Genomic DNA, 27,902 nt, shown 5'->3' with positions numbered 1-27,902 from the left:
ATTTGCGTGTTTACAGCTAGTCACTGTGATAGCAAAAGTACTACAGAATTCAAAAGAGAAAGAGATGATTTGCAGCTGGGAAAATAGGGATGTCTTCAAGAAGGTGGTGGCATACAATCCATGTACTAGAGAACAGACTTTTCAGTTATGTATGGTTCCATGAGTATCTACAATTCCAGTCACAGACTTCTCCAGGACAGGAAGGTAAAAAGAGAGAGAGAGAGAGAGAGAGAAGAGGAATGATTGTAAAGGCAAGATGACTGGTAGCATTAATTGAAGAGCTCTTTATTTGTGTTCACTCACTAGCGTGAGCATCTTTTCTCTTTAGCCATTGTATAACTTCAATTTAGGTTTTTTTAGTTGCAGCTTTATTCATCCAATGAATCAAGCCTTGGAAATGTTGAAAGCTGAATTCCTGTGTGTGGCAGGAAGGAGGATAGATATGCATAGAAGTAATGACACAGAATAACATCCTCTTCCTTCCTCCTTTATTAATGCAATTCAGCAAGTGGTTATTAAGCACCTCATATGTGGTAGGTCCTATCTGAAATTATGTAGATAGTAATTTACTAAAAGACAAAGTTCCTGTCTCACAGGTCTATTAGGAACACAGGGATCTGTAAAGACTCACAATAAATGTAAAACAAAAAAGAACATAAATATAGACCAAGTAAATTGGTAGCTCAGAAGAGGTAAAAGATAATTGTTGATGACGGTGTGAAGAAGACTTCACAAAGGTGCTGTTTTTAGTCTCAGGATGTTGATAAAAGACATTTCTTTACCTGTACCCTCTCTAAAAGGATTCACAAATAACTAGGACAGCAAGAAACAGAAATCAAAATTCCATTGTCAATGAAACACAGAGACAAGTTATAATCTCAAAAACGACAAGAACACAAAGTGGAAGGATAAATGCAGAAAGAAAAAGTGTCATACCAAAATACTCTCAAAGGAAGATGACTGCAAGAAGTAAGTGAAATATCTTGTGGATTCCCCTCAAAGGACCAGGAACTGGAGTCACCTTATAGCTTGGAAGGTAGTGGCAGGGATGCTAAAACTGGAATAGAAGGCTTATTTGAAAGGCTTTCACTTGGCCTTCCAGGTCATCACCTTCTCCAATCAGTGGACTGTCTCTCTCTGTCTGTCTGTCTGTTTGCCTCTCTCTCTCCCTCTCACTCACACACAGACAAAACCTATGGGAGACTGGAGAATATTTGCAGAGAAATTGAGTTACAGGATCTCCAGACATTCAGTCTTAAGACAGAAAAGAAAATAGCATAAGGCTTGAGATAGAAAACAGACTTTGGATGATCCTTCTGTGCAGAAATTGAAAGACCCAAAAGATAGACTTAAAAATATCCATGTTTAGGAATTTTCCAATAAAAAACTGTCAGCCTTAATAACCTAAAAATGAAGAGCATCAGCCAACACACTACATCCATGAATACAGATATATGAATGAAGAGCTAGGGTTATGAACCATTTGAGGAAGCCCTCAGTATACAAGAGTAAGGCCTCCAACTAAATAATAACCATTAAAATGGCATTATATGGAAACAAGAAAACTTCAAAAAATCACTGATTTCTTCATATCAAGACTGTAAAAACTTGGGAAGGGTAGTTTGGGAGTTTGGGATTGGCTTGTACACACTGCTACATTTAACATAGATAACCAACAAGGACCTACTGTATAGCACAGGGAACTCTTCTCAATACTCTGTAATAATCTAAATGGGAAAAGAATTTGAAAAAGAATAGATGTATGAATATGTATAACTGAATCACTGTGCTGTACACCTGAAACTAACACAACATTGTTAATCAACTATACTCCAACATAAAATAAAAATTTTTTAAAATGATTTTACAAAAAAATACAAATAAAAATTTTTTCATCCACAAAAAAGACATTAAAGAAATAAATGGAAGAAAACAATACAGGAATTAGAAATAGTTTTTGGAAGCTTACATTATGATAGCTAAAATCAAAACAACAAAAATGATAACAAAAATTACATTCAGCACAGAGTTGTAAGATAAAGTTGAAGGAATTATCCAGAAAGGAAAGACATAATAATAATTTTATAGTAGTAGCAATAAAATAAGAAAGGTAAAGAATTAATCTATGAAGTATAATATCCTAGGGAACTTCTAAAACATAGACAAGAAAAAAGAAGCGGAAAATAATATAAAACATATTATCACAAAAATATCCCAGGTGTGAAATGTACTGAGAAGAACATCCTTGAGATATTAAAATATTTTATCTGATAGAGGTTTCAATGAAGAAAAGTGAGATTTGGCCAAAAATTGGATGTCAGGGTGAACACTGACTCCAAAACCAAGAGAGCAGGGACTTTAAAGTCCTGCTTTCATAAAAGTAAAAGGTAAGATCTTCTGGGTAAGTGACTTGCCCATACTTTCACAATTCACTGATCCAAAAGTCCTCAGGTCCTTAATAATGTGTGTTTTCCATAATTTTTTTGAACTCTTATTCTCATTTATTATTCTCCTCTCTTCTTTAGGTTATAGTCTGTGGACAGGTGGTAAATATGGGTAACATAATTGCTGAAAGAATGAATATTTATTCCTCACACCAATCCAACTCATGTTGTTTTCCTCAATTCAAGTACTGGTCACTTGGCCTTTCATACAGTCATGTCTCTCTAATTCATAATTTAATGGAAATGATTTTGGCAAGTCCAAGAGACATCTGAGAGTTAAGTTTAGCATTTGTGTCATTAATGTTTTCTGCCAGATTGATGACCTTTGTATTATTAAGATGACTGCTTTCCAATTCCTCTATAGAAATTATCATTTTCCGCTCTCCTTTTTCTTTTATTTACAAATGTAATCTCTGATCCATAAATTAAGAAGGTGGAAATGGTGTGGCTAGCTTTTCATATAATCATACATAAGCGGTCTAATTCACTGAGCCATCTCAAATATTTCCACCCACTTTTGGAAGAATTCTGAAAAGAAGTCAATGTGGCAGAAGTGGAGGAGGGAACTGTTGGCAAGTGTGTCACAGACTCTTTCAGATTCCCTCTTCCAAATAACTGTAATATGAATTTTGAAGCTGAACTATTAGTAAAGTGATTATTTCAGTCCTTTTTAAGTCAGTAGATGTAGATCATAATATGACTATCATTTTATTTGTTTGTTGATGGTCTGATTTTAGGCCTTAGAACATTACTGTCTAGGCACATTTGAGAAAAAGAAAAAGTAACATTAGAAAACCTGTGTGTGTGTGTGTGTGTGTGTGTGTGTGTGTGTGTGTGTGTGTGTCTGTGATAAAAAAAACTGCAAAATCCAAGGACAGTGCTCCCGTGGTCCAGCTCAGCTCTTAGAACAGCTTCAACTTAAAAAAGTCCATGATCATAATATTTATTTTTACATAACCAGATATTTATGCTATTTACTAAAAGTTCTGAGAAATAGTTCAACTGAGTTGTCTTATTACCAGGTTCGGAGGAAATGTTCTTTATCATTTTGAGGAAGTTTCATTCTGTTCCTAGTTTTCTGAGTGTTTTTATTATGAAAGGGTGCTGAATTTTGTCAAATCCTTTTTTTGTGCATCAATTAAGATAAGCATTTTTTCTTCCTCTTTTTCCCCCTTCACTCTATTAATGTGGTGTATTCCATTGCTTAATTTTTCTTATGTCAAACCATCCTTGCATCTCTGGGATAATTCTCAGTTGATAGTGACACATAATCCATTTAATGTGCTGCTGGGCCAGCAGTGATTTTGCACCCTAAATAGACATTTGAAAATATCAAGGTAGTATTGATTATCACATTGGAGGAGGGTGGTAGCAGCATCTGGTGTATGGAGGCCAGGATATTGCTAAACAGTCCACAATAGACAAAACAGCTGCCTTTCCTCTTACAACAAACCATTAGCCATCCCAACGTGTCAATATTGCCCAAGTTGAGAAACTCTAAATTACATCAACCCTACTAACATTATTCTTTCGTTAACTTGTCATTTAGTCTCTTTCCCCTCAGCCTCCTCAAATCACCCTACCCTCTTCTTTCTATGCTCTAGCCACATTGAACCTCACTTAGTTTCTTCTGTCAGTCAAGTTGTCTTTTGCTCTCATCTTCCACACATTTACTTCCCTCTGATCAGAATATCCTTTCCCCTTCTTCACTCCCCAACACCATGGAGTTTTACTTCTACTTATTCTTTAGTTCTCAGTTATTTCCTCCAGGAAGGTTTTCTGATCCTCCTTAGACTAAGAGAGGTACTTTTGTAGTATTTCCCCCTAATACCCACACTGCTTATATCATAGCATTTATCAGTTTATTAAAATAACAAGTTAATCTCTATAAGTTTTATACCCAATCCTGTTTGCTCAATGTTGTATCTTCAAGACCCGGGCCTTTGCAATTTATACAGTAGTTTTTTGTTTGTTGTTTGTTTATTTGTTTGCTTGTTTTTAAGTTATAGAATGAGCACAAGAATAACTGAATGAATCAGCCTACATTTTTTTTTTTCTTTATCTGTAACATTCAGGAAATGTAGCACTTAAAAATGTAAGTTAATGTTTTGTGTGTGTACACTTAAGATATCTCTGTGAAACAAAAATAACCAATTAAAATATTTTTAATCTAGTTATCTAAATCTTTAATACTGTGCCTTACCCATAAATGACAGTTAATATATCTGATTGTTTTAATTTACCAAATTATTGATTCGCTATCTGTGCAAAGACTGAGAGACAAACCCAGAGTTTTAGAGCACTCATTTTCAGAATTGGTTTTTGAAAAAATTCTGAGATACACAAGCAAGATTTGAAAATAGAATCTGGGGCAAAAGAAAGCAGTTTATTTCTGCCTTTTAAATCAATAGGCTTGGAGCACAATCTTCTAGGAAATTCTGGCTTTCCCAGGCAGAGTTCAATTTCTGGAGAAAGAAATAAAATGTAGTCTGCACACAGTCAAATGCCAGAGGCAATGTGAGTATTGTGCAAGTTCAAACCAGGTCAGAATAAAAATGACTACTAACCAGCCACCCAGCGTGTAAAATGATATAAGAACTCATTCTTACTTATTGCCCTTTACAAATATTAAAAAATAAGTCATAGTGTCAGCAAGATGCCTCAAGTTTCAGTGTTGCTTTACAGACTAGAAGTGTTTCAAGTAAGACTTGGCTGTGATGTGAATTTCTGTAAATCAAAGCCTACTTTTCCACTTAATCCAATCAAGGTATTGATACTACATAAATCCTAATGTTTATTTGACAAGCCCCAACACACTGAGATGATATCATCTTAAGAGAAAAGATTTAAGACAAAAGCCAACACCATATTTCTACGATGAGCTAGATGTGTTCTGCCTTTTAGGGATTGTAGTTTTCATTTTGCTTTTATATTTCATAGCATTTTAAATTCTAATATCTCCTTTTACCATTAGGTACTCTTCATAACCTCTAGAATCATACCAGTTCTTGAGAGCCTAACAATCTTCCAAACCAATGTTATGTTCCTCAGTTTATTTTTGTCTTCCTCCTATGTTTTCCTAAATAGTTAAATTGATAATTGTTTGGAAAAGTTTCAGATTTTATGAGATTGTTTTGCTTGCCCGCCTTCTGAGCCTCCATTTCCTCATCTTCAATATGGAGAACTGTAGAGAAAGTTAAATCAGTACTTGATATTAAAAAAAACAAAAAAACAAGCACGTGCATATGAATGTATGCTAATTATAGATTCTTTAGATAAATCTAATTCTGCTGGGTAAGACTCATTCCCCACTTTTGGCTTATCATGTAGTAAGGTGAGAGTTCATTTAATTGGAAGGATTTTCAGTGATGTGACCTTCCCTAATCAGTTTACCTAAAGTAGCAGAAAGACTCCCCATCTCATTACACCTCAGGTCACTGTCTAATTATTCTATTTATTTATTTCTTCATACTTATCACAATCTTTATTTATTATGGCTCTGCCTATTTTCCTATTGTCTCTGGCACCACCACCTTTAGAATAAAAGCTCCAGGAGGGCACAGACCATTTTTGCCTTGTTCAACGTTCTATCACTGACACAAAGAGCTCTTAGCAGGTCATCAATCAATGTTTGTTAAATAAGATTTTTTTGGTTGCAGACACCACATTTTATGGAATGAAAGCAATGTCTTGGGTCAAGCCAGAAGAGATGAGAAAGGCTTTCAAAAAGAATGCATAATCTTTATATTTAGAGCTTCTTCCTGTGTCTCTTCCACATGCCTCTTCTTCCCATCACCAACCAGGAACTCCCCACATGACCAGAGGAAGGACAGAGGGAAAGTCATCTGGAGAGTCAGCACCTTTCCCATTGGTTCTGGATCCTCTTATCTATTAATTATCTGATATGTCATCACCACATCACTGGTGCCCTAAGTACCTTAAATTATACATATATATAAACATACATACATACATATATATATATAATATATAAATTGTATAGAAGTATATACGTTTCATGTATTTTATATGTATTATACATAGTTTACACATACTTTTGTAAAAGTATTTATTTGTTTTCAATTAAAGTGGCAAAGTTAAAAATGCCTATTTTCGTCTACTAAGTGATATGGAAACACTCTTGCTTAAAGGACATATCCTAGCACAGTTCTAAAATAACTATACAGCAACCAGAAAAAAGGAAAATTAATTTCTCTTGATATTACAACTTTATATAAATGTTTCATTATATTCTAACAATATTATTATATAATGAACACAAGAAGGAAAATTTCTTAAGACTGATACTTTGTGTTTTGTAAGCCAAATCCATTTTCAATTACATAAATTCTTTGAGTTCAGATTACGCATCAAATTTATCCGTATTAATATCTACTGTCAGATATATATGTAAGCACATAAACCTCTCTAAATGACTATATTTTATTCCCCTATAACCATGAGATTTAATTAGGGCTATGGATAAGTAACACTAACCAATAATATGATTTGGCTGACACAGCCAGAGGAAATCTGTAAAGTCAATGAACTACTTTGATATCTTGTATAGAAAAACAATAAGTTGATTGAATTTTTGCTTTTTAATCTGTTACTTTGATATCAAGTATTCTCAGCATTAAATATATTTTGTTGATTGAATTCTTGTCCACTAGGAAAAGACAGTCTAACATATAACTAGGGGGTCTTTTCTATGTTTCCAGAATTTTTTAGGGTCTTCTGCTAGGCTAAAGCAATGGTCAAAGTGATATTCTCAATATGTAAAACTTCAATATTTTATGCAGCCATTCAATTTTGTGTGGGTGTATATATATATATATATATTTATGTATATATATATATTTATATATATATATGTATATATAGAACATAGATTGTTAAAAAAAAAAACTATGAACAATAGAAAGCAAAGGATATGTCTCTGAAATTGAGTGAGCACCCACTGCAGGGCCTAGAGGTTCAAAAGTTTTGTAGCAGGGAATGGCTGTCTACAAGAAATATTCTAAATTAAGCACGTACCAACCAGATTTACATAACTGCTTCTCTTTAGCTACTTTTAGAGTCTACCTAGAGTTGGTTTAACCTATTTATTGGTTGAATTATAGAGACAACCTATCTGAATCAATCAACTTATTCTTTTGAAATTATGTTTCTTTTATCTCAGAATATAATTTTTCAGACCATAACTTTCAACATTACTTGTACATAATAAATGTTTTTGACATTTTGTTACATAATGATTACTTTGTTGCATTAATTCCCATATGATGACACCCTAAAGTGACCAGAATGACATGTGAGGCCAAGATACAGAGTGGGCACCACCCCAATCCTGTGCATCTCCATTAATTTAGAATCAACTGTAATGTTCCTTGTCATCAGGTCAAGTTCTATAATTCATTCTCTGGATAATCTGGAAATCATCTGGTCCAACTGCCTCTCCACTCCACAATTTGTCAGATAAAAAACTGACATTCAAACAAGCAGAGTACTTTCCAAACGTCACACAGAAAATTAGAGACAGTGCCTGTACCAAAACTCAGGTATGTAGATAGATTAATGATTGATTGCCCTGGAGAAACCTGCAGGGATGGAATCAATGAGTTGAGAATTGAGGAATTTAGTTGTGCTTGTTTCAGGGAAATAAAGTCACTAGCTATTCACCTAATTAGTTTTAGTTATAAAATTCAATAGCCTCCTACAGATACACGTATTTCTACAGAGCAACACGCTTGAGGGGGCTGTTTGTTTCTATAGTTTTTGATCAAACAAATGACAACATTAGAACTTCTGATTTTCCCTTTAGCAGCCCAAATATATTCAACTTACAAGCTGAAAGATATTGGACTTTTAATAATTCAAGCTTTCTGAGTACTATTAAGTTCCATAAAGCTATTTTAGGTAGGCAGTGTTTTCATTCCTTATCTCATCTAATCTTCATTTCAATATTGGAACAACTAGGTATATGCCTTCTTTTATTTATGGTTTTCCTTTTAGGGTCTATGTAAATGAATATAAGTGAAAAATGAGTAAACTATATTCCAGGAAGGGTATTAGAATACTAATGTAGCTAATGCTATTCTTGGGAGCCACTTAGGAAAAAGTGGATTCATTTTAAAAAGCAAGTTATAGAATATTATCAACATTAAGAGATCAGCTGTACGTTATTAAAGAACTGTAACTTTCGAGAACAACTATGGAGCAGTATAAGCACCAAAGACTTCAGCATATGCTTCTAAAACAATGTACATATTTTAAGTGCCAGGCAGAAGGCCCAATTTTCCGTTTGTCTGGGATGGCCCTGATAATAGAACTCAAAGTATTGCATCCCAGGAAACCTTCAATTCCCAGGCAACTCAAGAAATTTGGTCCTATTGGTCTGACCAAAAGTTCCAAGTGAAATAGTAGCTGGAATTGTATTGTCTTCATGCATGTAGGCACAAGCTGGTAAGAAGGTTTGGGCTGATTTTTGGTTTCAACTTTTCCTAGTTTTGTGACCTATAGCAAATCACCTGACTTTTTGCACTGTCACTTTCCATTTTTATAAAATGTGAATAATACTTTTCTCACATATATTTATGAAGTTTAAGTAAAAATATGAATGTGAGGTACATTTTAATAGTCAAAATGCTATATAAATATAAGATGCTTTTCTTAACTCCAGCAAGTTTGTAGGATCAATGCTGGAACATAAAACACTTTCTAAGTGACAAGTGTTTGAGGTATATGTACTGTAACTTAAACATTTAAGTGTACATGAATTGGTTTTAGATATGAGTTTCTAGGTAATTTTCAACAGTTATTGATTTAAACTCCCAGGTCATGCTTTTGAAAACTATCTACATCAGGCAGTGTTCATTTATATAGAATACATTTTGTTTTCTTTCTTTAATTTTTTGTTACTTTAAATATTCAATCCCTTTGAAAAAAAAGCATGCTTCCTTAATATGGAGTTTAAAAATTGGTTTGAAAGGCCAAACCTTAATTTTAGTGTGACTTACCTATTAAATGTTCTGTCTTCTCTCTCTTCTCTTTACTTAATGAAAAAGCCAATTGCAAAACAAGAAGATTGATGGGTAGCAATAATCCTGGTGTTCTAGTAATAAAAATCTTTGCTGAAGTCCAATTTTTATAAAAGGCACTGATTCTATTTCAAGGCTAATGTACAACCCAATGTCTAATAAATGGCAGAGATTTACTAATTATAGCAGAGGTTGTCCATGCTCTCAGTGAATCTCCCACCCCCATACCCACCATCAGGATTCACAACTACAACTCTGATGACTGTGAAAACCTTACTATCTCTGTTTCTGGCCTGAGAAACAAGCTTTTCTCCATGCAGGCCAAAGTAGCATTGCCTGAGAGTTAATGTTCCCAGAACCAACTCTCAATCAATTATGGATGAGAAATTGATAAATAAATACTCATCTTCTGTGCCCCTCATTTGGGATAACTGAACATTGTTCTGCTTCCAGTACTCCCCAGAGAGACTGAGATCCAGTTGACCACACTGACAACTGGCCTGATAATAAACTTTTACTGGCTCCATTATTCTGTGTCTGAGTAAGCCACTTCCCTTCCCATGTTTCTTAGGATAACTTCCCAACCAACCTTTTTGCATTAAAAAGTCCTTGACTCACAGACTACTTTTGGGGGAACTCAGAAAAAGAAAATACTGTTTGATAAATAAATTAGTCCACCCTTATGAAAAGATACACACATACACAGAAAAACTTCTGCCTCTCTGTATCAACATACAAATCATCTCATCTTTCTCTAAGCTGGTTTATAAGAGCTGTTGTAAGTGGAACTCAGCTTAGAGTTGGGGGGAGTGAATCCTTTCTTAATTAACTTATTATTAAACTAATTATTGAAACGTATTACTTTACTTTATCTCAAGAGATTCTTTGAATGTAAATAATAAAGTTGAAGTCATAGAATATAAAGAATAGCAAAAGAACTGAGAACTCTTTTTTTTTTTTTTTCAACCGGGAGGTTGATCCATTAACATTAGAGGCAGACCCTGGAGATATTCCATAAAGCTAACTTCTGCTAAAGTCTGTTCTGACATCTCCTATGTGATAAAAGTTCCCGACACTTAGCAGGAGTTGACGTCTTTGTATTCTACCTGCAAATGGTAGGTCTGCAGGGAAGATGGAGCACTATAATAGGCATCCTAGAAATTTAGCACTTGAGCTCAGAAGTAGGTAGAGTGTGAATTATCTGCCGCTAGTCACATAAACGCTGATGGTCATGTCTCGTACCTAATTCTGCCCTGGGGTATAGGGTACACAAAGGGAGGTTCTTGTTGATACTGGTGGATGCTGTGTGCAAGCTTCCAAAGGAACAATTAATCCTTCGAGTCTAATCAAAGGCTGCTTAGGGGGTTGTTCTCCTTGAATTAATGGGAGTATGAGTGTTCAATGAGGGAGATTAGCCCCAGAAGACAGGGAAGCAAATTAAACCTTTATTTTGATTTGAATTGGGAGTGAATAAAGTGTTGTCTGCTCACTTAACTCAAGTGAAGTTAACATGAGAGAATGAATGGAGACTAGCTTCTTTTCGTGGCAAAGGAGACCTCAGGGCACTTTGTACCCAGAAACCTCCTGAGACAGAGCTGAGATGGAGGTGGCCATTCATCATGCTCTGGGGTGATGGGGATTTTCAGTAAATGCTGTATCAATGCAGTTAAATCTTCCCAGAACCAATAAAAATGCCCTTTGCCTTTTCCACCCTCTTTTACAAGTAATTGCTATTCATCTAATTATGGATAACTTGGAAGTAGTTACAGAGTACTTGGAGTGCCTGGGGGATGAAAAGTTCGAAGGAAAAATGTAGCCGTGTATCATTGGCATTCATGAGAAAATTCACATTAGATGTTTGAAAGGCAGGTCCCCAGGAGGCAACAGAGAAGTCAGGAACAATATTGTGCCAAAAATACCATTCTGGCTGGGGACATGAGGGAGTTTATGTCAGGTAGAGTGAAGGAAAGCTATTTGGAAAGAAAAGATATATGTGCTTTTCTATACGCATTTAGTTTATTTATATATGTACATCCCCTGAAAAACTAGTATGTTCTGGGAACTGACAAGCAAATTGGGACTGAAATTTCTGAAATATGCAGCTGTGCTTATATTTCTTTTACTGTAAAATCTCCAAATAACATCTTGTAACATGATCAATATGTTTTCAAACTCATATCGTTTTAAAATCCACTTTACACTTGGGAGGCCAAGTTTAAGCCATTGGAGATTCAGATGCAGAATCCAAAGTCACTGCCCTATTCAGAATATATACCTCTTCTGGAAGCCTAAAGACCGGTTGTCCCATCGATGACATACCAGACATACAGGTTGGGAAAAGATGTTAAGAGGAGGATAGGTGATATCATCCTTGCCTGGAATCACTTTAGTGCAAAAAGAATTCTTCTTTCACTTATTTCCTCATTCTAGACTGTTTGGGTAATAGTCACTTGAAGACAGGCAAGGGTAAGCCTACTTACTTCTCTTCATTACCCTTATTTAAAAGGTCTAGTGTATCACCTTTCAAGGAGACTGTACTAAATTCTATAAGGTAACAAAGAGAATGATAACTCTCAAAATTATTATTGCTTCTGAATGGCTTTTTCCATAACACCCCTGAAATACATTTAAGTCATAAGTAGCAACCATTCACCCGCTCAGTGAATTAGTGTAACTTGATCCTTCCTGTGTACAAGGACACACACACTTACACACACAATGCTGAAAAATAGACCAGCAAAAAATATTATGGAAAAGCAGTCATACCTTAAATATTTTATTCATTCCTTCATTAAAGATAAATTGATTAGAAGTTGAAAGTGAAAGCATTTCTAAATGAAGGTATAATAAAAATCTTCATGGGATAAAGGTCATTGAATCTTGGCAGAATTCTAAAATTGGAGAATTCTAGGAAGATGGACCAACATAATCAAAGACAGAGGCATCCTTGAAAATGACCTGATCTTTTAAATTTGGTTGTTTTGTACTTAATAATAACAACAATAATGATGACAATAATAATATCAGCTATTATTTAGTGAGCTCTGGTCTCATATGAGATACTGTTCAAAGCAGTTTATATGAATTAACTTATCCTCGCCTCAGACTTGGGAAGTAGCTACTATTATTATTCCCATTTTACTGATGAGGAAACGAAGGCACAGAAGAGTTAGGTAACCTGTACCAAATTCCTTACTGAACGAGAGGCAGAGGCTGGATTGAAAGGAGGAGGCGTGGCTACAGAGCACAGACCTGCAGCTACCACTGTCTCCTCTTGAAAAGCTCAAAGCCACTGAGTCAATGACTCTGTCGTCCTTTCCATGTCCCTTCAGACATGGTGGCCTAACAGAACCAATGCCCTCTTGCACATAGGAGTTCAGGGCAGTAGTGGCCATCTACCTATGTGCAAAATGGACTGCTGGATTGGGTTGGGAGCTATTCCCCAGAATCATGGCCTTTTGTTTACATTATGCAGAGAAAGGAAACTACTGTAGTGGAAACGTGGCTGTTTTCTGGTGTTCTCTTTCCTTCCGCAGATCTGCTTAGTCTAGTAGGCGGCCATAGGGACTGAACAAAAGGCAGTTTTAAGAGCACCACTCTGCCTTTAGTCTCACTACAGCCTGTCCCACTTTAGATATTTTCCTAAAACTACTTTTACATTCAAGTTGCCTACTGTTCTGGAAACCAATTAATGTCTTTTTCAGAATAATTCCAAGTACATATGTCCAGATCACTGACATCAATCCTGTGCTTCCTATATATAATATGGAAAGGGCCTTAGTCTTAAAATCAAAAGACCTAGGTCCAAGGTCCAGCTCGGCCACATACTACCTATATGCTTTTGGCCCAATACTTGAAGTAGCGTTACATTATTTGGAAGCCTGCCTCCTACTTGTTTCTGTTGAATTGCCTGCTCTCCCATCTCAGCATAGAATTCTGAGACCAGAAATGTTGCTGGATTTACTAAGATTATGTAACTGGTTACTGGCAGTGGTGGACTGTCTCTGAGCCCTTTGGATTCCTGGTCCAGTGATGTTTTCACTGGGCCAGTCTGCCCATGGGGAACCTCTGCAGAAGGTACTGCTCTTTTCCTCTAAGAGTGCTTTTCACATCCTCCTGTTATTCCCTCCCCACCGTTCACAGCTCACAATACCCTTACCTAGATCTGGATATAAATTATAATACAGTTTTGTCCCAAATCACCAAAATTTAGAGGGTGGAAAATATAAAACAATATTTTTAAAAGAGTATGCATACTTTATCCTGGCTGACTCCAAGAAAGTTAATTAATCTCTCAGAGCCTCACTTTTTGTTTTTCTTGGTAATTAAAAAAAAAATCAAAATGAGACATTTTATTTGAGAAAGCACTTTTCACACTATAAATCAATTTACAGAAGTGGGGTACTATTTATATAAACATGAGATCCAGGTATTGGAAGGCAGTTTAGGTCCTATTAGTAAGAAGGCAGGAAGCAGGCATGAACTGGGGGAAATCTGAGATAACATCTTAATACCCTGCCTTTGGGGAAGTGTATCGTCAGGTCAGCAGATGACTTTTTTTTTCTTTACCTACAAAAGCCACCTCCAAAGGTGAAAGAATGAGCAAAGGGCTGAGGAATGAGGTCTGCCCCCGTGCCCCAGGCCACAGCATCTTTCCTCTCGGTGACCATGTATTTAGCAAGAGTAACACACTCAACAGAAAGCCTGATTCGCATTTCTGCAACTTCAAAAAGCCAAGGAATGGGGCACTTAAGAGACCAAGGTTCAATGCCATTCCCTGTTGCCAAATGAGTTATTTTTTTCTCTCTCTCCTTTTTATTTTTATTATTTTAGAAATTCTAGCCTCTCAATAGCAGAGGAATTTCCCACTTTTACAGCGACAGTGTTGACAGGCAACTGCATTTTCCTCCGGAGACGACTCCTATTTCTGTGAGGTCAGGACTGCCAATGGGAGCACATATCAGGGGACAGGTTGATGGAAGAGAAGGCAAAAGGTCCAATTGTCCAGGGGCTGGGGACCATGAACCTTAGCCAAAGGGAACAGAATGGAATCAGTGTACATCCTGCTATGAGTACTCACTATTTCTTTCCTCTTTCCTTCCTTAATGGATAGCCTTGGAAGAAAGTGTGTTCTTTCTCAGCAGAGAGTTTACAATTGCATAGCTCTAATGTTTTCATGACAATATGAATATATAGATAATATTTTGATAATTCTTCCCAGGTAGATCAGAAAATTCACACATTCATGCATTTTTAAAAGATACAACATTATGTGTGGTCAGAAAATCGCTGATTGGCATGAAAGTGATTAAAATCTAGCCCATTTCCCTGATCAGTTACGTAGGAGAGAGAAACATTAGTCATTTAATCCCTTATGCATATCTTGGGCTTTTTTCAATTTAGAGAGCTCTTTTAAATCCTCTTTTAGTTTATCCCTATAAAAACTTGGAGCGGTCAGTAGGACAGATATTACTGTCCCAACATAAGAACAGAGGTTACAAGACTTAGATCACATAGCTAGCTGTTGGCAGAGTTGGGACTTTGATACCATTGCATTTCTGGTCCAGGGCTCTTTTCTCTCTATTAGGTTTGTGTTCTATGGAGTATTCATTCACTCTAGGGTAAACACTGAAGAATACAGAGTCCCAGGATCACGGAAGTCTAAGAAACAGTACGCACCCTTCTCCTCAGATTCTATAATGTGCATTAGAAGAGTAGAGACACTGAGAAATCCTGCAGGAAAGAACTTGTTCACCTTATTTAACCTTGTGTTTGGCATAGTATTTGACTACATGCTACTTTTTTTTAAGTCCAAAAAGCACACTGTGGGAAACCTTGCACAGTGCCATATAGATTCGTAACAGTTCAGGTTATTCACAATGAAGGAGGAATCTTCCCTTTGCAACTCTGATAGGAAGAGACCTTTCCTATCAGAAATATGTTTGCTCAGAAATTAGAACTGAATCTCCCAGGACTGGCTTTAGGCAAAATTGTAAAGTTTGTACGATTGGCCATTGTGGAGGAAAGCAAAGGCTCAGGATTGGAACAGATACTGGTCAGATGAGAGACTTTTCTGCCATTTATTAGCTGGGCACACATTTACGCAAGTATTTACCCCTCCAGGCTTTAGTACCCTCACTCATAAAAGGAAAGCAATCATTTTACACACCTTATAGGACTGCTGTAAAGATTAAATGAGACAATGTACATACAGTCCTTGACACAGAGCCTGGTAACTGGTCAGTATTCAAAAACTAATATTATTAATACTTTTGTTGTTAATCTTCCCTTTCAGACAGCCTGCCGGTATCCCATTCATTCTCTTCCTCCTCCTATTTTTCTATCCTGTCCAAAAGGACTGCAGTCCAGAAGGACTGCTTCCAGCTATCTCACCTAGCTAATGTAGGACAGAAATGGCAATACACCGCCTTCAGAGATCAGGCAGGTGATATGAGACTAAGGTGGGCTGGATCTTAGACGAACTGGGTCTGATTGTCTAAACTAAGGCAAATGATGTTAAAGGGCCAAGCACTGCTGATGCTTGTTGTTGTTAATGCCTTTTAAAGGTGTTGTTACTGATACCAAGCAGGGCCCTGTGAGGCTCCTATGCACAAAAACCTTTCTGTGTCCCCCATTTCTTTGATTATAAGAAATAGGCTTTATTCAGCCTCCATGAATTTCCCTGAGTCCCAACGGACAGATTCAAGCAGTTGTTATTAGGGAAGGGAGGGGACATGAGACAGGGGAGAAACAAACAATAGTGCCACCTTGGGGCAAGGTCCTGTTCCCCATCAAGGGATACACACAACAATATCTTTAAGCTGTTTTGCAGATACTGAAACCCCCATCAGGTGAGTGAAGTTAACAGTTAACGAAGGTATGCTGCCCACAGGCATGTAGACCCCAGACTGGCTGGAACCAGAAGGTTGATGATGCTGACTCCCACTTACCTCACCACCAACCAGTCAGAAGAATGTCCATGAGCTGATCACACCCTCTTTGAACCATTACTATAGAACTTCTCACTACCCTCTCCAAGTGGGGACACACAGCTTTGCGGGCATTAGCCTGCTGTGGCCCCTTTTGCCTGGCAAAACAATAAAGCTATTCTTTTCTACTTCACCCAAAACTCTGTCTCCAAGATTTAATTCACTGTTGGGGTACAGAGGCTGGATTCGGCTTCTTAACCATGTAGAAATGTGAACCATTGATACCAAGTCTTCAGATATTTAAAGAGAAGCCAGAATGTTCCTTTTTATTCTGGTTTCCCAATTTTCAAGTGTTCTTCTAGGGGAATCCAGCTTTTGGACCACCACCCAATGACCCCTGGTACAGAGGATTTTCAGCTTCCTGCTCCTATATAGAAATAAAAAGATACAAGTTTAGAAGGGCTTAAGAGGTTGTCTAGTTTAATCTTCTACCTGGTGCAGAAATGCCCTCTATAATATTCCAGAGAAGTGGTCATCTAGCTGCTCCTTCTATATGCCTAGTCCTGAAGAACTTGGTATCTCATGGAGAAACCACTTTTCTCTTTGTATGCACAATCTCACTGAATCCTTATATAAACCCATGCAGTAGATAGTACTTTTTCCATTGTCATTATCATAAAACTGAGGCTCAGAGATGGTATTTTACTTCCTCTAAAGTCACAAAGCTATTAAGTGACTGTAGGTTTTGAGATACAAACCTAGAATGCCTAGGTTTCAAAGCCAGTGCACTTAACCACTGGCTAAACAATTCTACTTGTTAAAATGCTCTGGGCTGATATTAAGCTGAATTTTGCTGCCCTGAAATGTCTACTCTTTGGTCCCAGTTCTGCTCTCCTGAGACACAAATAATAAGTCTAATCCTTCTTCCACAACACAGCCTTTCAAATATTTGAAGATGGTTCTCCTCTGCCTGCTAAATCCTCTCTTCCCCAGGCTAAGCATACTCGTTTTCTTCCAATGACCCTCATAAGCTCCCAGCCACTTCATCATCCTCACCCTGCTCCCTAGGAGAGGCTTTCAATTTGTCAAAATTTCTCTTAAGCCTTGATGTTGAGAGGAGAATGCAATCCCCCTATGTGGTTACATAAGCGCACGTTAAGGTAGAAATAGCACCTCCCTTGTTTTGGACACTATGCTTTTATTAATGCAACCTCAGTTACATCTGATTTTCAGCAACTATGTCAAAAGATAAGCAAATATTGAATGTTGGCCTAGAATCACCCCATATTGTGTTTGTTTTTCTAACTTGAAATTATGTAAAGTCACTTTGCCCCACGCTGCTCCTATGCTGAATAAGTAGATCAATGTTTTAAACCTAAAACTTAATATGTACTCTTATTAAATACCACCTTATTAGATTTAGATATTGTTTTGGACTATACCAATCTGTTTTGCTTTGTTTTTCTTTAATTTGCCAAATTTAGCAAAGCAGAAAAAAAGGAAATTTTCCCCCAGTCTGACTGCTTTTTCTTAAGCACATAAAGAAGTAAATTTTTTTCCTCTGATGCTCTAATGCTGCTCCCAAATAAGCTTATTTATATTCCCCCAAACAAAACAAATGAACAAAACGCTTCATATGCATAGTTGTTTCAACAGGATCTTGCTATAAATATTCTTGTTTTGTTTAGCCCTTTTTTTAATTTGGAATACATGAAGAAGCAATAAGAGTGAAAAGAAAAATAATCTGCTTCTTACTGTTAAACTTATTTATGTATGATATATGTATATCATATACATTATAATATATATCATATATTTAACATAGATATCAGTAGCAAAATTCAGAAATATTTAGATTAAAAAGAATGGGGCAAATGACTATACCCCATTTGTTTTAATCAAGATATTTCTGAATTATATTTCTGAATATATCTGGTATCTGATATACTCACTCTCCCTCCCAGCTTCTTGTCATTCCAGAGGTTACTCAAATATTCAGTAGGCTTGGGCTGATAACTTCCCACTAGAAACTTCTCTCCATGCCATTCTTTAGACAGGGGTTGGCAAATTGTGGCCTTGGATTAAATGCTACCCTTGATCACTTTTTTGTAAATAAAGTTTTATTAGAACACAGCGACTCCCATTTGTTAACGTCTTGTCTATGACTGCTTTTTTGCTACAACAGTCCTGTTTAGTAGTGGCAACAGAGGCCGAATGATCTGTAAAAGCGAAAGTTATTTCCTATCTGATTCTTACAGAAAAATTTCCCAACTCCTTTCTGCTTTGGTGCTTGGTTAGCAGTCTGTCCATCTTATTATTCAACTCATTACTGAGAACTGAAACTGGCATAATTCCCTATCCCTGTGTTAAATGATACTGAAAGCAAAGTAATTTAGTTATTTGCCTTAGGAAGTATTCACTTCTATAGGATAAAACTTTCATTTCAAGAACAACATCAAGACCTACATCAAGAGTCTAACCACATGGTGCCCATCAATCTAAAGCTATTACACCATGAATTCTGCCTATTTCTAGTCAGTTCTTCATCTTGCAAGATCAACCTTAAAGTCACTCAGCTCAGGCCATAAAATCCTATAAATATCATCCATAACTTCCCCTTCTGAGATAGTACTAAGACTATTTCAAGTTATAGTCTCTCTTTCTGTAGTAAGTCTAATAAAGTTAGGTTTGCCTGAACAGCAAATATTTCTTGTCACCGTTTTCAGAGATGAGAGTTGACATTACAAATCCTCCAAACTACATTATCACCCACCCTGATTCTCTTAGTCTGATTAACAGAGATACCAAGACCATTTCTATGAGATATAATTACCTGCATTTTTCAGTTGGGAAAATAGGCTCACAGAGGCTGAAGCTATACTTAGGTGACGTGTCCAGTGTCACAGATCAAAAGGGGCATGTAGTAGGGAGGACTCTCTATCAGGGATCCGCCCTCAGGTCTCACTCTAGGTCATGAACTGAATAGGGATAATTATTTACTCCTTTGAGGCCTCAGTTTCCTCCCCTATGAAAGCAATATTATCTCTACACAGACGGACCCCAACGTACGATGTTTCAAATTCAACTTTACTTTGAATTTTGAACCCTGACCTTCTCCCAGGTTAGCAATATGCCGTAGGCTCCTATCTCATGATGCTGGGCAGCTACGGCTCCCAATCAGTCCCCCAATCACATAGGTAAACAACTGATACACTTACAACAATTCTGTTTTTCACTTTCAATACAATATTCAACGTATTACAAGAGATATTCAACGCTTTATTATAAAAGAGGCTTTGGGTTAGAGGATTTTGCCCAGCTGCAGGCTAATGTAAGTGTTCTGAACATGTTTAAGGTAGGCTAGATTAAGCTATGCTGCTCAGTAGGTTAGGTGTATTAAATGCATTGTTGACTTATGATATTTTCAACTTACATTGGGGTTATTGGTACATAACCCCATTGTAAATCGAGGAAGATCTGTACTTTCTTTCAATTCTGAAATTCATTGAAAGGATGATTTCTTATCACTTAGAAAACTAATTTCTTCATGTTGGTCTCTTTCAGCAAGACTCCACTGCCTCAAGCAAAAGCCATATGAGATAGACTGTATTGATGACTAGGTTAAGTTGTACAGCTTGGTTTCTCTAATAAGAAAAAATGTAGAAATGATTCTAACTACTTTCATAACAAACATATTTGCATTTATTTCATGCTGTTAACAACTTAACATTTAATCATGTCTCCTCGAAGAAAAGAAGGAATGTTTCTTCTATGATTGCATTAAACACGCTGTGTTATATCTTTCTGCTAATCTATCATCTATTATGACTGCCTATTTTGAGAGCTGGCATAACAATTACCGTAAGTGATTGCATTATATTCTGAAAACAAAGACTGTGATGGCATGATTTATCTTGCTACTTTGCCTGACTTAAAGGCAGTTGGGGTTTCCTAGTCTAAATCAGATTTTTCAGATCATAAATATTTCATTTTTTAATTTATTATTGATTTAGTTTGATAGTAAATAACTCCATGAATGCTGAGGTTGGAAATCTGTTGTAAAATTATTAAGCATCTTCCCTTCTATCTGGCCACAGATTTTTATCATACTGAAATAAAACAGTGCGGCTACCTGAAGAAAATGGATTTGAGATTTTTAATTTACCTAGTGCAGTTAATTAAGTGGTCAATTAAAAACAAAAGGGCAATTAGTGCTGAGCACATTTGTTCTTATGATGAACATGCCATCTGAAAATGGATCTTAATCTCTGCTATGAAATTCTTCAATGTCAAAGCAATGTTGCTATAAGTAGAGGAAGAATAAGCCCATTAGGAATAATGCACTTGCAACAATGATTTCCTTTCATGTTAAAGCAGCACAGCTAATACACATAGAGAGAAGTTGGCAATATTTTAAGTAATATTCCTCCATTGGTCATTCTATTACCCTGTATTTATAGTGACCACCAAAGCCAATGAGTAGTTACTTCTTTTTCCTACTACCAAAGTGAGAAAATCATTTCAGATAATGCAAAAAGGGCAAGAAACAGGTACAATTGTAATAGACCTGAGGATTTTTATACACTGTATGTACCGATTAACAAAATTGTCTGTCACCCAAACTGGTGTCACATAGATGTATCTACAGATATTAAAGAGCATCAAGTTGAGACAGTTAGACAAGAATAACTCCCCAGGTTTTTCTTCTGTCATTCAATGTGATGTGTTAGGTTATCTTAGGCATTCTCTGTAGCTTGTAAGTGTAGTTATTGAGTACCAAGTAGAATCCTTCATGAGCCCCTTTCAAAGGCTTGTTACAAAGCTGTACATGCACATCCACCCACCGTTTTGTTTAAGCAAATGTTGCTAGTTCTCAGTGCAAAGAGAAGTTGGAAGATGCTTTTGTAAAAGCTAAACAGCAGAGATTCATTCCATCTCTCTTTTGGTAACACCCATTGTCTCTCATGTCTGCTGGGCACACCACAATTTAACATGGCAACAACCTCCCAGAATTATTCTATTACCTAAAGTCAAGCCAATACTTAACTTCCTAATCATTCCTGGTTTATGAGCATTTGTAGCACATTCATAGACTGATGAATGGTTTTATGGCCAAGAAATTGAGTGATGGCTTTCTATTTGAAAAAAAAAAGGGTTATTCTGAACCAAACGAAGGAAATGTTTGTGTTGTGTGGGTTGAGAACAATCAGTCTTAGGTACAAACTCACAGTCACAGCAATCATCTCTGAACTCTTCTCTCCTGTGCCATCTGGGGTCAGATGCTGATTGGGGACACGTGGTAAGAAGATATCCTATTAAGGTATAATACAGTCCGAAGCTACTTCAAAATCAAGACCCATTTATTTTTTCTGCTAAACATGTGCAATTCTTGCTGAGTATGTATACATGCGGTTAGAGAAATAGAGTTCCACATTCCTTTACCTGAAATCTTCAGAGCCAAATGTTTTTAGACTTTAGAGTATATTAGACCAGAGATCAGCAACAGAACTTCCAGAAGCCCTAAGGTTATAAAGGGCCAGATAGTAAATATTTTCAGTTTTGAGGGCCATATGGTCTCTGGCACAACTACTCAACTCTGCGTTTGTAGCACAAAAGGAACCATAGACAGTACATAAATAAATAGGTATGCTGGGTTCCAGTGAAACTTTATTTACAAAAACAGGCAGAAGACTGACTTTGGTCAGAAGACTTCAGTTTGCTGATCCCTACTTTGGTCTTTAGAAAGGCAATGTGGTTCAAATTTACACGTATTTAGACAATACCTTCAGTGGGCTGAACAGCTCTATCATCAACCAACACTTTCTGTTCAACAGCAAAACCTAAATATTCATGCTAAGTTGGATGAAACAGACTAAACAACCTCACATTAATTTGGTACAGATTTTACCACCAAATTAATTTTGCCACTCAACTTACAAGGGTATTTCAACTTTCAGAGATTTTAAAAAAATCTGGGGGTGGGGATTACAAGAAAGAGATTGTGTACCTACACATATTCTTGTGTTGAAGTGTTTGAAATTGTTACTTTTGCACTGAGAAATTCCATGAGAGGAAAAAGAAACACATATGGTCTGGAGGGGACAAGTTTGTCCAGTAATAATAGAACAATAACCTCAGCAGCTGGGTTATGAACCAAGACACCCACTTCTCGAGGCCAAAATGATATTTAAAGATTGCATGGTTTATTAACCTCATCCAAAACAAAGTGCTGGTGATGCATTTTTGAAACTTTTTTAGAGCTTCGGGAAGTTCTTTTAAGTTAAGTTTATATACTGGCCTCCTTTATTTTGCCTCAAGCAATCTTTAGGATTCTAGGAACCTAGAAATAATTCCTGTGGCTATTTTGCGTGTCAGTGCCCAGCATAAATTTTAGCTACTGAATATTTCTATCCCTTTTCGCTGTGAGTAAATAACCAGACTCTTCTTATCTGGATTGTTCTCATTGAGCCAGTGTATTCTCCTTCCTCAGGCAATTTAAACTTTTACAAATGGAACTTTTACAAATGGCAACTGATGCATAAATATTAGCTATTTAGGCTATCTTTATAGAGCATTGCAAAATAAAATATCTCTTGGACTTTGCCCTCATTACAGGATGTTGATAAGCAATCAGATGATAAAGGGAAATATGTGCTATGAAGTTAGATACCTGGTTGAATCAAACAATCTTAGACTATTAGAGTTGGAAGAAATTTAAGGGTGATCTCTAGGTCAAGCCCTTCCTTTTTCATAGGAGGAAGCTGACAATCATTGTGATTAGAAATGAAACACCCAAAATTAATAAGCTGGTTAAGAGAAATACAGTAGTAGAAGCAGAGTCTCTAGATTCCCAGTTTAGTCTTTTCCTTCATAATACTAGATTGTTTGGTTGTCAAATACAAACCAGACACCTACTTACTGAATACCTATGTGCTCTACATTACATACTATACCATGTATTAGGAGCAAGCATTACATACAGCTTTATCTTCAAGATAATGTATGAAAATGCTGGCAATATAATGGAGTCTTTGATAAATACGAGGCTCAAGGGGTATATATCATGTCAGTTTGCACTGGAGTCTTTAAGAAAAACTTTATATAAATTCAGGCTGAAAAATGAATATACTAGTCAGATGATTTTGTTTGCAAGAGACAAAAAAATTTACAACCCAAACTGGATCGGGCAAAAATTTTGTCTTACTCATTCACATCTGGGAATTCCAGATTTTAAGCATGACATTTCATAATTTCATGATATCAGCTACGACTACAGGTTCTTTAGATGGAGGAACACAACATAGTAACACTCAGATATGTGAAACTGGGATATATGAAGCAAAACTCTTGTTTCCTACAGATCCAAATGAGAGAAGGGGTATTCATGGAAGTATACCCAGGGACAGGATAATAGCAAGCTGGGACTGATGTATGACAAGTATGTATGGACAGGATAAGAGCAGCTAATGTATGGCAAGTGAGGTAGTGTTAGCTAAGTTTTGAGGACATTGAGTATTTTGATTGAGATTGAGTATTTTGATTGAGATTGAGTATTTTGAATAATTCTGTCAGCCCTAGGAAGAAGGGCCATTCCTGGTTGTTAGGTAACTGGAGGCCTCTGGAAATTGGTTTGTGTGCATTATAACCCAGAAGCGTCAGGGCCTGATAAGGGAAGAAGTTGGGGTGGGGACTCAGCAAACTGTCTGCTAAGGGGAATTGAGCGTTTTTTTTTTTAATTTTTTTTTTTAAATTTATTTATTTATTTACTTATGGCTGTGTTGGGTCTTCGTTTCTGTGCGAGGGCTTTCTCTAGTTGTGGCAAGTGGGGGCCACTCTTCATCGCGGTGCGCGGGCCTCTCACTATAGGGGCCTCTCTTGTTGCGGAGCACAGGCTCCAGACGCGCAGGCTCAGTAATTATGGCTCACGGGCCCAGTTGCTCCGCGGCATGTGGGATCTTCCCAGACCAGGGCTCGAACCCGTGTCCCCTGCATTGGCAGGCAGATTCTCAACCACTGCGCCACCAGGGAAGCCCGAGCGTTTTTAGCCATGCCTTCAAAATTGGGTCAAGACAGGACTTGCAAAATTTTGTATTACATTGGATCAACAGATTATATCTTAACAACTTAACTGTCTTAATATTATTGACAAAGGTCTTGGCTTTGTTGTCACTGGTTTGGCTTAGGCTACATGCCCATCCTTTTACAAAACATTGTAGCCAGGGGTATGGATTCCTGACTGACATAGCCCTGGTCACATCCTCATCCCTGGAGCTAGGAGGTGAAGGGAATCTCACTCTCATTATATGGACTGAGGGTGTGTAGGGAGGTGGTTCCTAAAACAACAAAAACGAAAACAAAAAACCACAGAGCTTTTATCAGAAGAAGGGGGAAGAATTGTTTGGTTGGAAAAAATAATGAATGCCCATCAGATAAGTTAGTAATTGTAAGTTTTTACTTTTTACTCCTCCCCTTCCATTCTCCACATCAGCCAGTGATGTTTGTACGATGTATATTAAATTGATTCTGTCCTGCTTAAAAATCCTCATTATAATGTAGAAGTACAACATCCATACTTGTCAACATGGCCCATAGTTTAACCTCTTTGTCCTTCTCCAACCTTGTCTCATGTTACTGTCCTTCTGAATAGCAAACTGGATCTTTGTCAGGTCTTTGAAAATGCAAACTCAGGCCTGCTTCAGGACCTTGTCACACTCTCTCCCTTTTGCTTAGACAGCTAGTAGTCTCCTTCCACATCTTACCTATCTTAATCCCTGCTCTCCTATGCTCCCTACCTCATGTACATGTACTCTTCGCCTGGCTAAAGCATACTCATTTTTCAAGCCTCCGTTCAAAAATACTACTCGAACCCCGCCTCATAGATTGCATTTGTTTTCTTCAAAGTATTACCATATTTACCACACCTAACTATTTATCAGTGTGTGTGTGTGTGTGTGTGTGTGTGTGTGTGTGTGTTTGATTTTGCTGTTTTTCTTAAAAGTCTGTGTCTCTTAAAAGATGGCAAGACCTCAAGCGTAGAAATGAAGGGTTTTAGATTCACTACTAACACCAAAGTACCTAATGTCTGGCAGAGAATAAATATAAATAAATAAATATTTCTTGAAAAAATATAAATTAATGAATGGATATCGTGTATAATTTCACTTAACTGTAAGGGGTTAAGAGCTTAGAACCTGTGGTGTCAAAGAGAATGGAAAGATGATGTAAGATATGAGAGAATTTCTGGAAGGACGTTGTCAACTCAGCATAGCATATTGACCTGAATATTGTTTATTTTCTTTTTGATTTTTATTCCTAGATTAAATTTGAAAGCTTTTAACTTGGATTTTATATAGATTTAAAGTTGAATACAGTCAGTGTTTGGGGTTTAAGTTGAAGTAACTAGTTACAGAAAGAAATTAAAGATTTTTACAATTTAAAAATATATCAGGAAATGATCAAAAAAAAAAGTTTTTTTTTACTAGACTTACACTTAAAATCCACATGCTTCCAAGGATATTTGAAGTTGCAAGAAAATACATTTGCACTAAGTTAAAAGTTTCCAAAGGGTCCTATCATTTGATATATAATAATTTTATCAAATGTGACCTATGTGAGTTTATTCTATACTTGTTTGAGATTATGAGCTTTATGAGCTGCTTACTAGATTTCACTTTTGGAGTAAAGGCTGAACAAACACTTTATCTTGATTTCATTTCTCACTGGAAAGCTTAAATGTAAAAATAAATTAGAGAAAATTGTGACGTGATCACAAAGGAAAAGTATGTCTCACACTTGAAAGATAATACTTCCAGAAACTGAGTTCCAGCAGAAATATTGTAGCACAATATTAATTTTAGTTCTAGTAACAATAGGAAAATGTTTCCCAATGAATATATTCTCAATATATTGAGAATAATGCTGATAAAAAAAACACTTAAAAATCCATGAAATGTATAAAATCACTGTTAATATATATAAGACAGAGTAATATTTTACCTTATTCCTAATGGTGTAAAATCAAAAATAAAAGTCACCAACAGAATTGTAGGAGTTGATTTAACATGTTTTTAAACCTCTCTAACATTTCAAAAAGAACCGAATTTAAAATTATACTCATGAAAGTTTTAATCCATATAGAATACATTCAATTGAATTGTACTACAGCCCATAAACTACTACAGCAAATTTTATAGCAAATGACATGTATTTCTAAGGTATGAATTGAAATTATGGAAATATGAGCTGAAATTATGGAAATTTATAAACTACACATATATATAAAAAGTAGACCTTTAGGTTGCTTTATTTAGGTTAATATTTTAATATCAACTTGAATGAATATGCAACAATTCATACATACTTTACAATATGCATGTTTGTATATTTGTCATTTCATGACAATTTTTTTTTCTTTCAGACTGGAAGACAGACATTTTCTTTCCGGCTGATTGTATGGGAGAAATTTTGACCTCAGCAAGTGGAAATGAGGTTGCTTTGGAAATTGGTAATTCTGCTGACACTCATAAATACTTATGCAGGTAAAGTGTTCTATTATTATGAGTTTTGATTGATAATCTATTGGCATTTTATTTTTTTCCGCAGGGAAGCAATTTTCAAATACAAAATAACTTATGTTATTTATTTATTTAAATGACTAAAATGATACAATTTTGAAGGTAATCTCTATGGCTAATATAGAGACTTTAATCCTTAAAAAATAAATCAAGTGCCATTTTTAAACAGAACTAAGATTATTTCAATTATAAATTGTCACATATGAAATTTTTATAGTAAAAATGTGATTAAGTAATTTTCTCATCAATAAACAAAGAAGAATATTTCTTTTTTATTTCCTTTAGAGTAGTCTTTAAAAATTAAAATAGAAATGTATATTTTCCCTCAAATTTAGAATTTGGTATGGATAAAAAGCTATATTGGTATAGAAGAAAAAATAATATAGAATTTCACATCAGAAGTAGAATAACTTTAGAAATTTTTTTTCTTTCCATTTCAATGATATATTCTTTCACTCAACTAAAATATATTAAGTCTGTGTATCAGTTAGCTTTTGCCATGTAATAAACCATCCCACATCTGAATGGATTACAATAACAAATTACCATGTATTTAGTTAAGTCTGTAGGTTGGCAATTTTAAATGGGATCAACTGCGCTATTCTTTTGATTTTGCCTGAGTACTTTACACCTGTGGTTAGCTACTGAGTCATCTGGGATCTGGCTAGTCTAGGATATTCTCAGCTGAGACCACTGGGCTGTCTCTGCCCTGGGCCAAGGGTTCTTTCATCCTCTGTGAGTCTGGGCTCCTTCACATAGTGCCTGCTCAGAGTTCCAAGAGAAATCAGAAGTATGCAAGTCTTTTTAATGTCAAGGCTTGTAACTGACACAGTGTCATTTCTGCTGCATTCTTTTAACAATTCCAAGTCACACAATCAGTCCAGATTCAAGAGATATGAAAATATACTGCATCTC

At 36.2% G+C, this 27,902-nt stretch overlaps 1 protein-coding gene across 1 annotated transcript in view; it reads left to right on the top strand.

Moving 5' to 3' along the window:
- Positions 1 to 27,902, top strand: part of CNTN6 (contactin 6) — a 675,643-nt gene that overhangs the window by 409,982 nt on the left and 237,759 nt on the right. The window contains 1 exon segment of the mRNA XM_082345413.1: positions 12,181 to 26,951. Within this exon segment, the coding sequence (XP_082201539.1) occupies positions 26,897 to 26,951 (55 nt within the window). The 5' untranslated portion in view covers positions 12,181 to 26,896.

The sequence above is a fragment of the Balaenoptera borealis genome (genome assembly GCF_965194805.1).
Source record: "Balaenoptera borealis genome assembly, chromosome: 12".
NCBI classification, from domain to species: domain Eukaryota; kingdom Metazoa; phylum Chordata; class Mammalia; order Artiodactyla; family Balaenopteridae; genus Balaenoptera; species Balaenoptera borealis.
The sequence above is the reverse complement of the archived record's forward strand: the minus strand, read 5'-3'. Positions and strand labels throughout refer to the sequence as shown.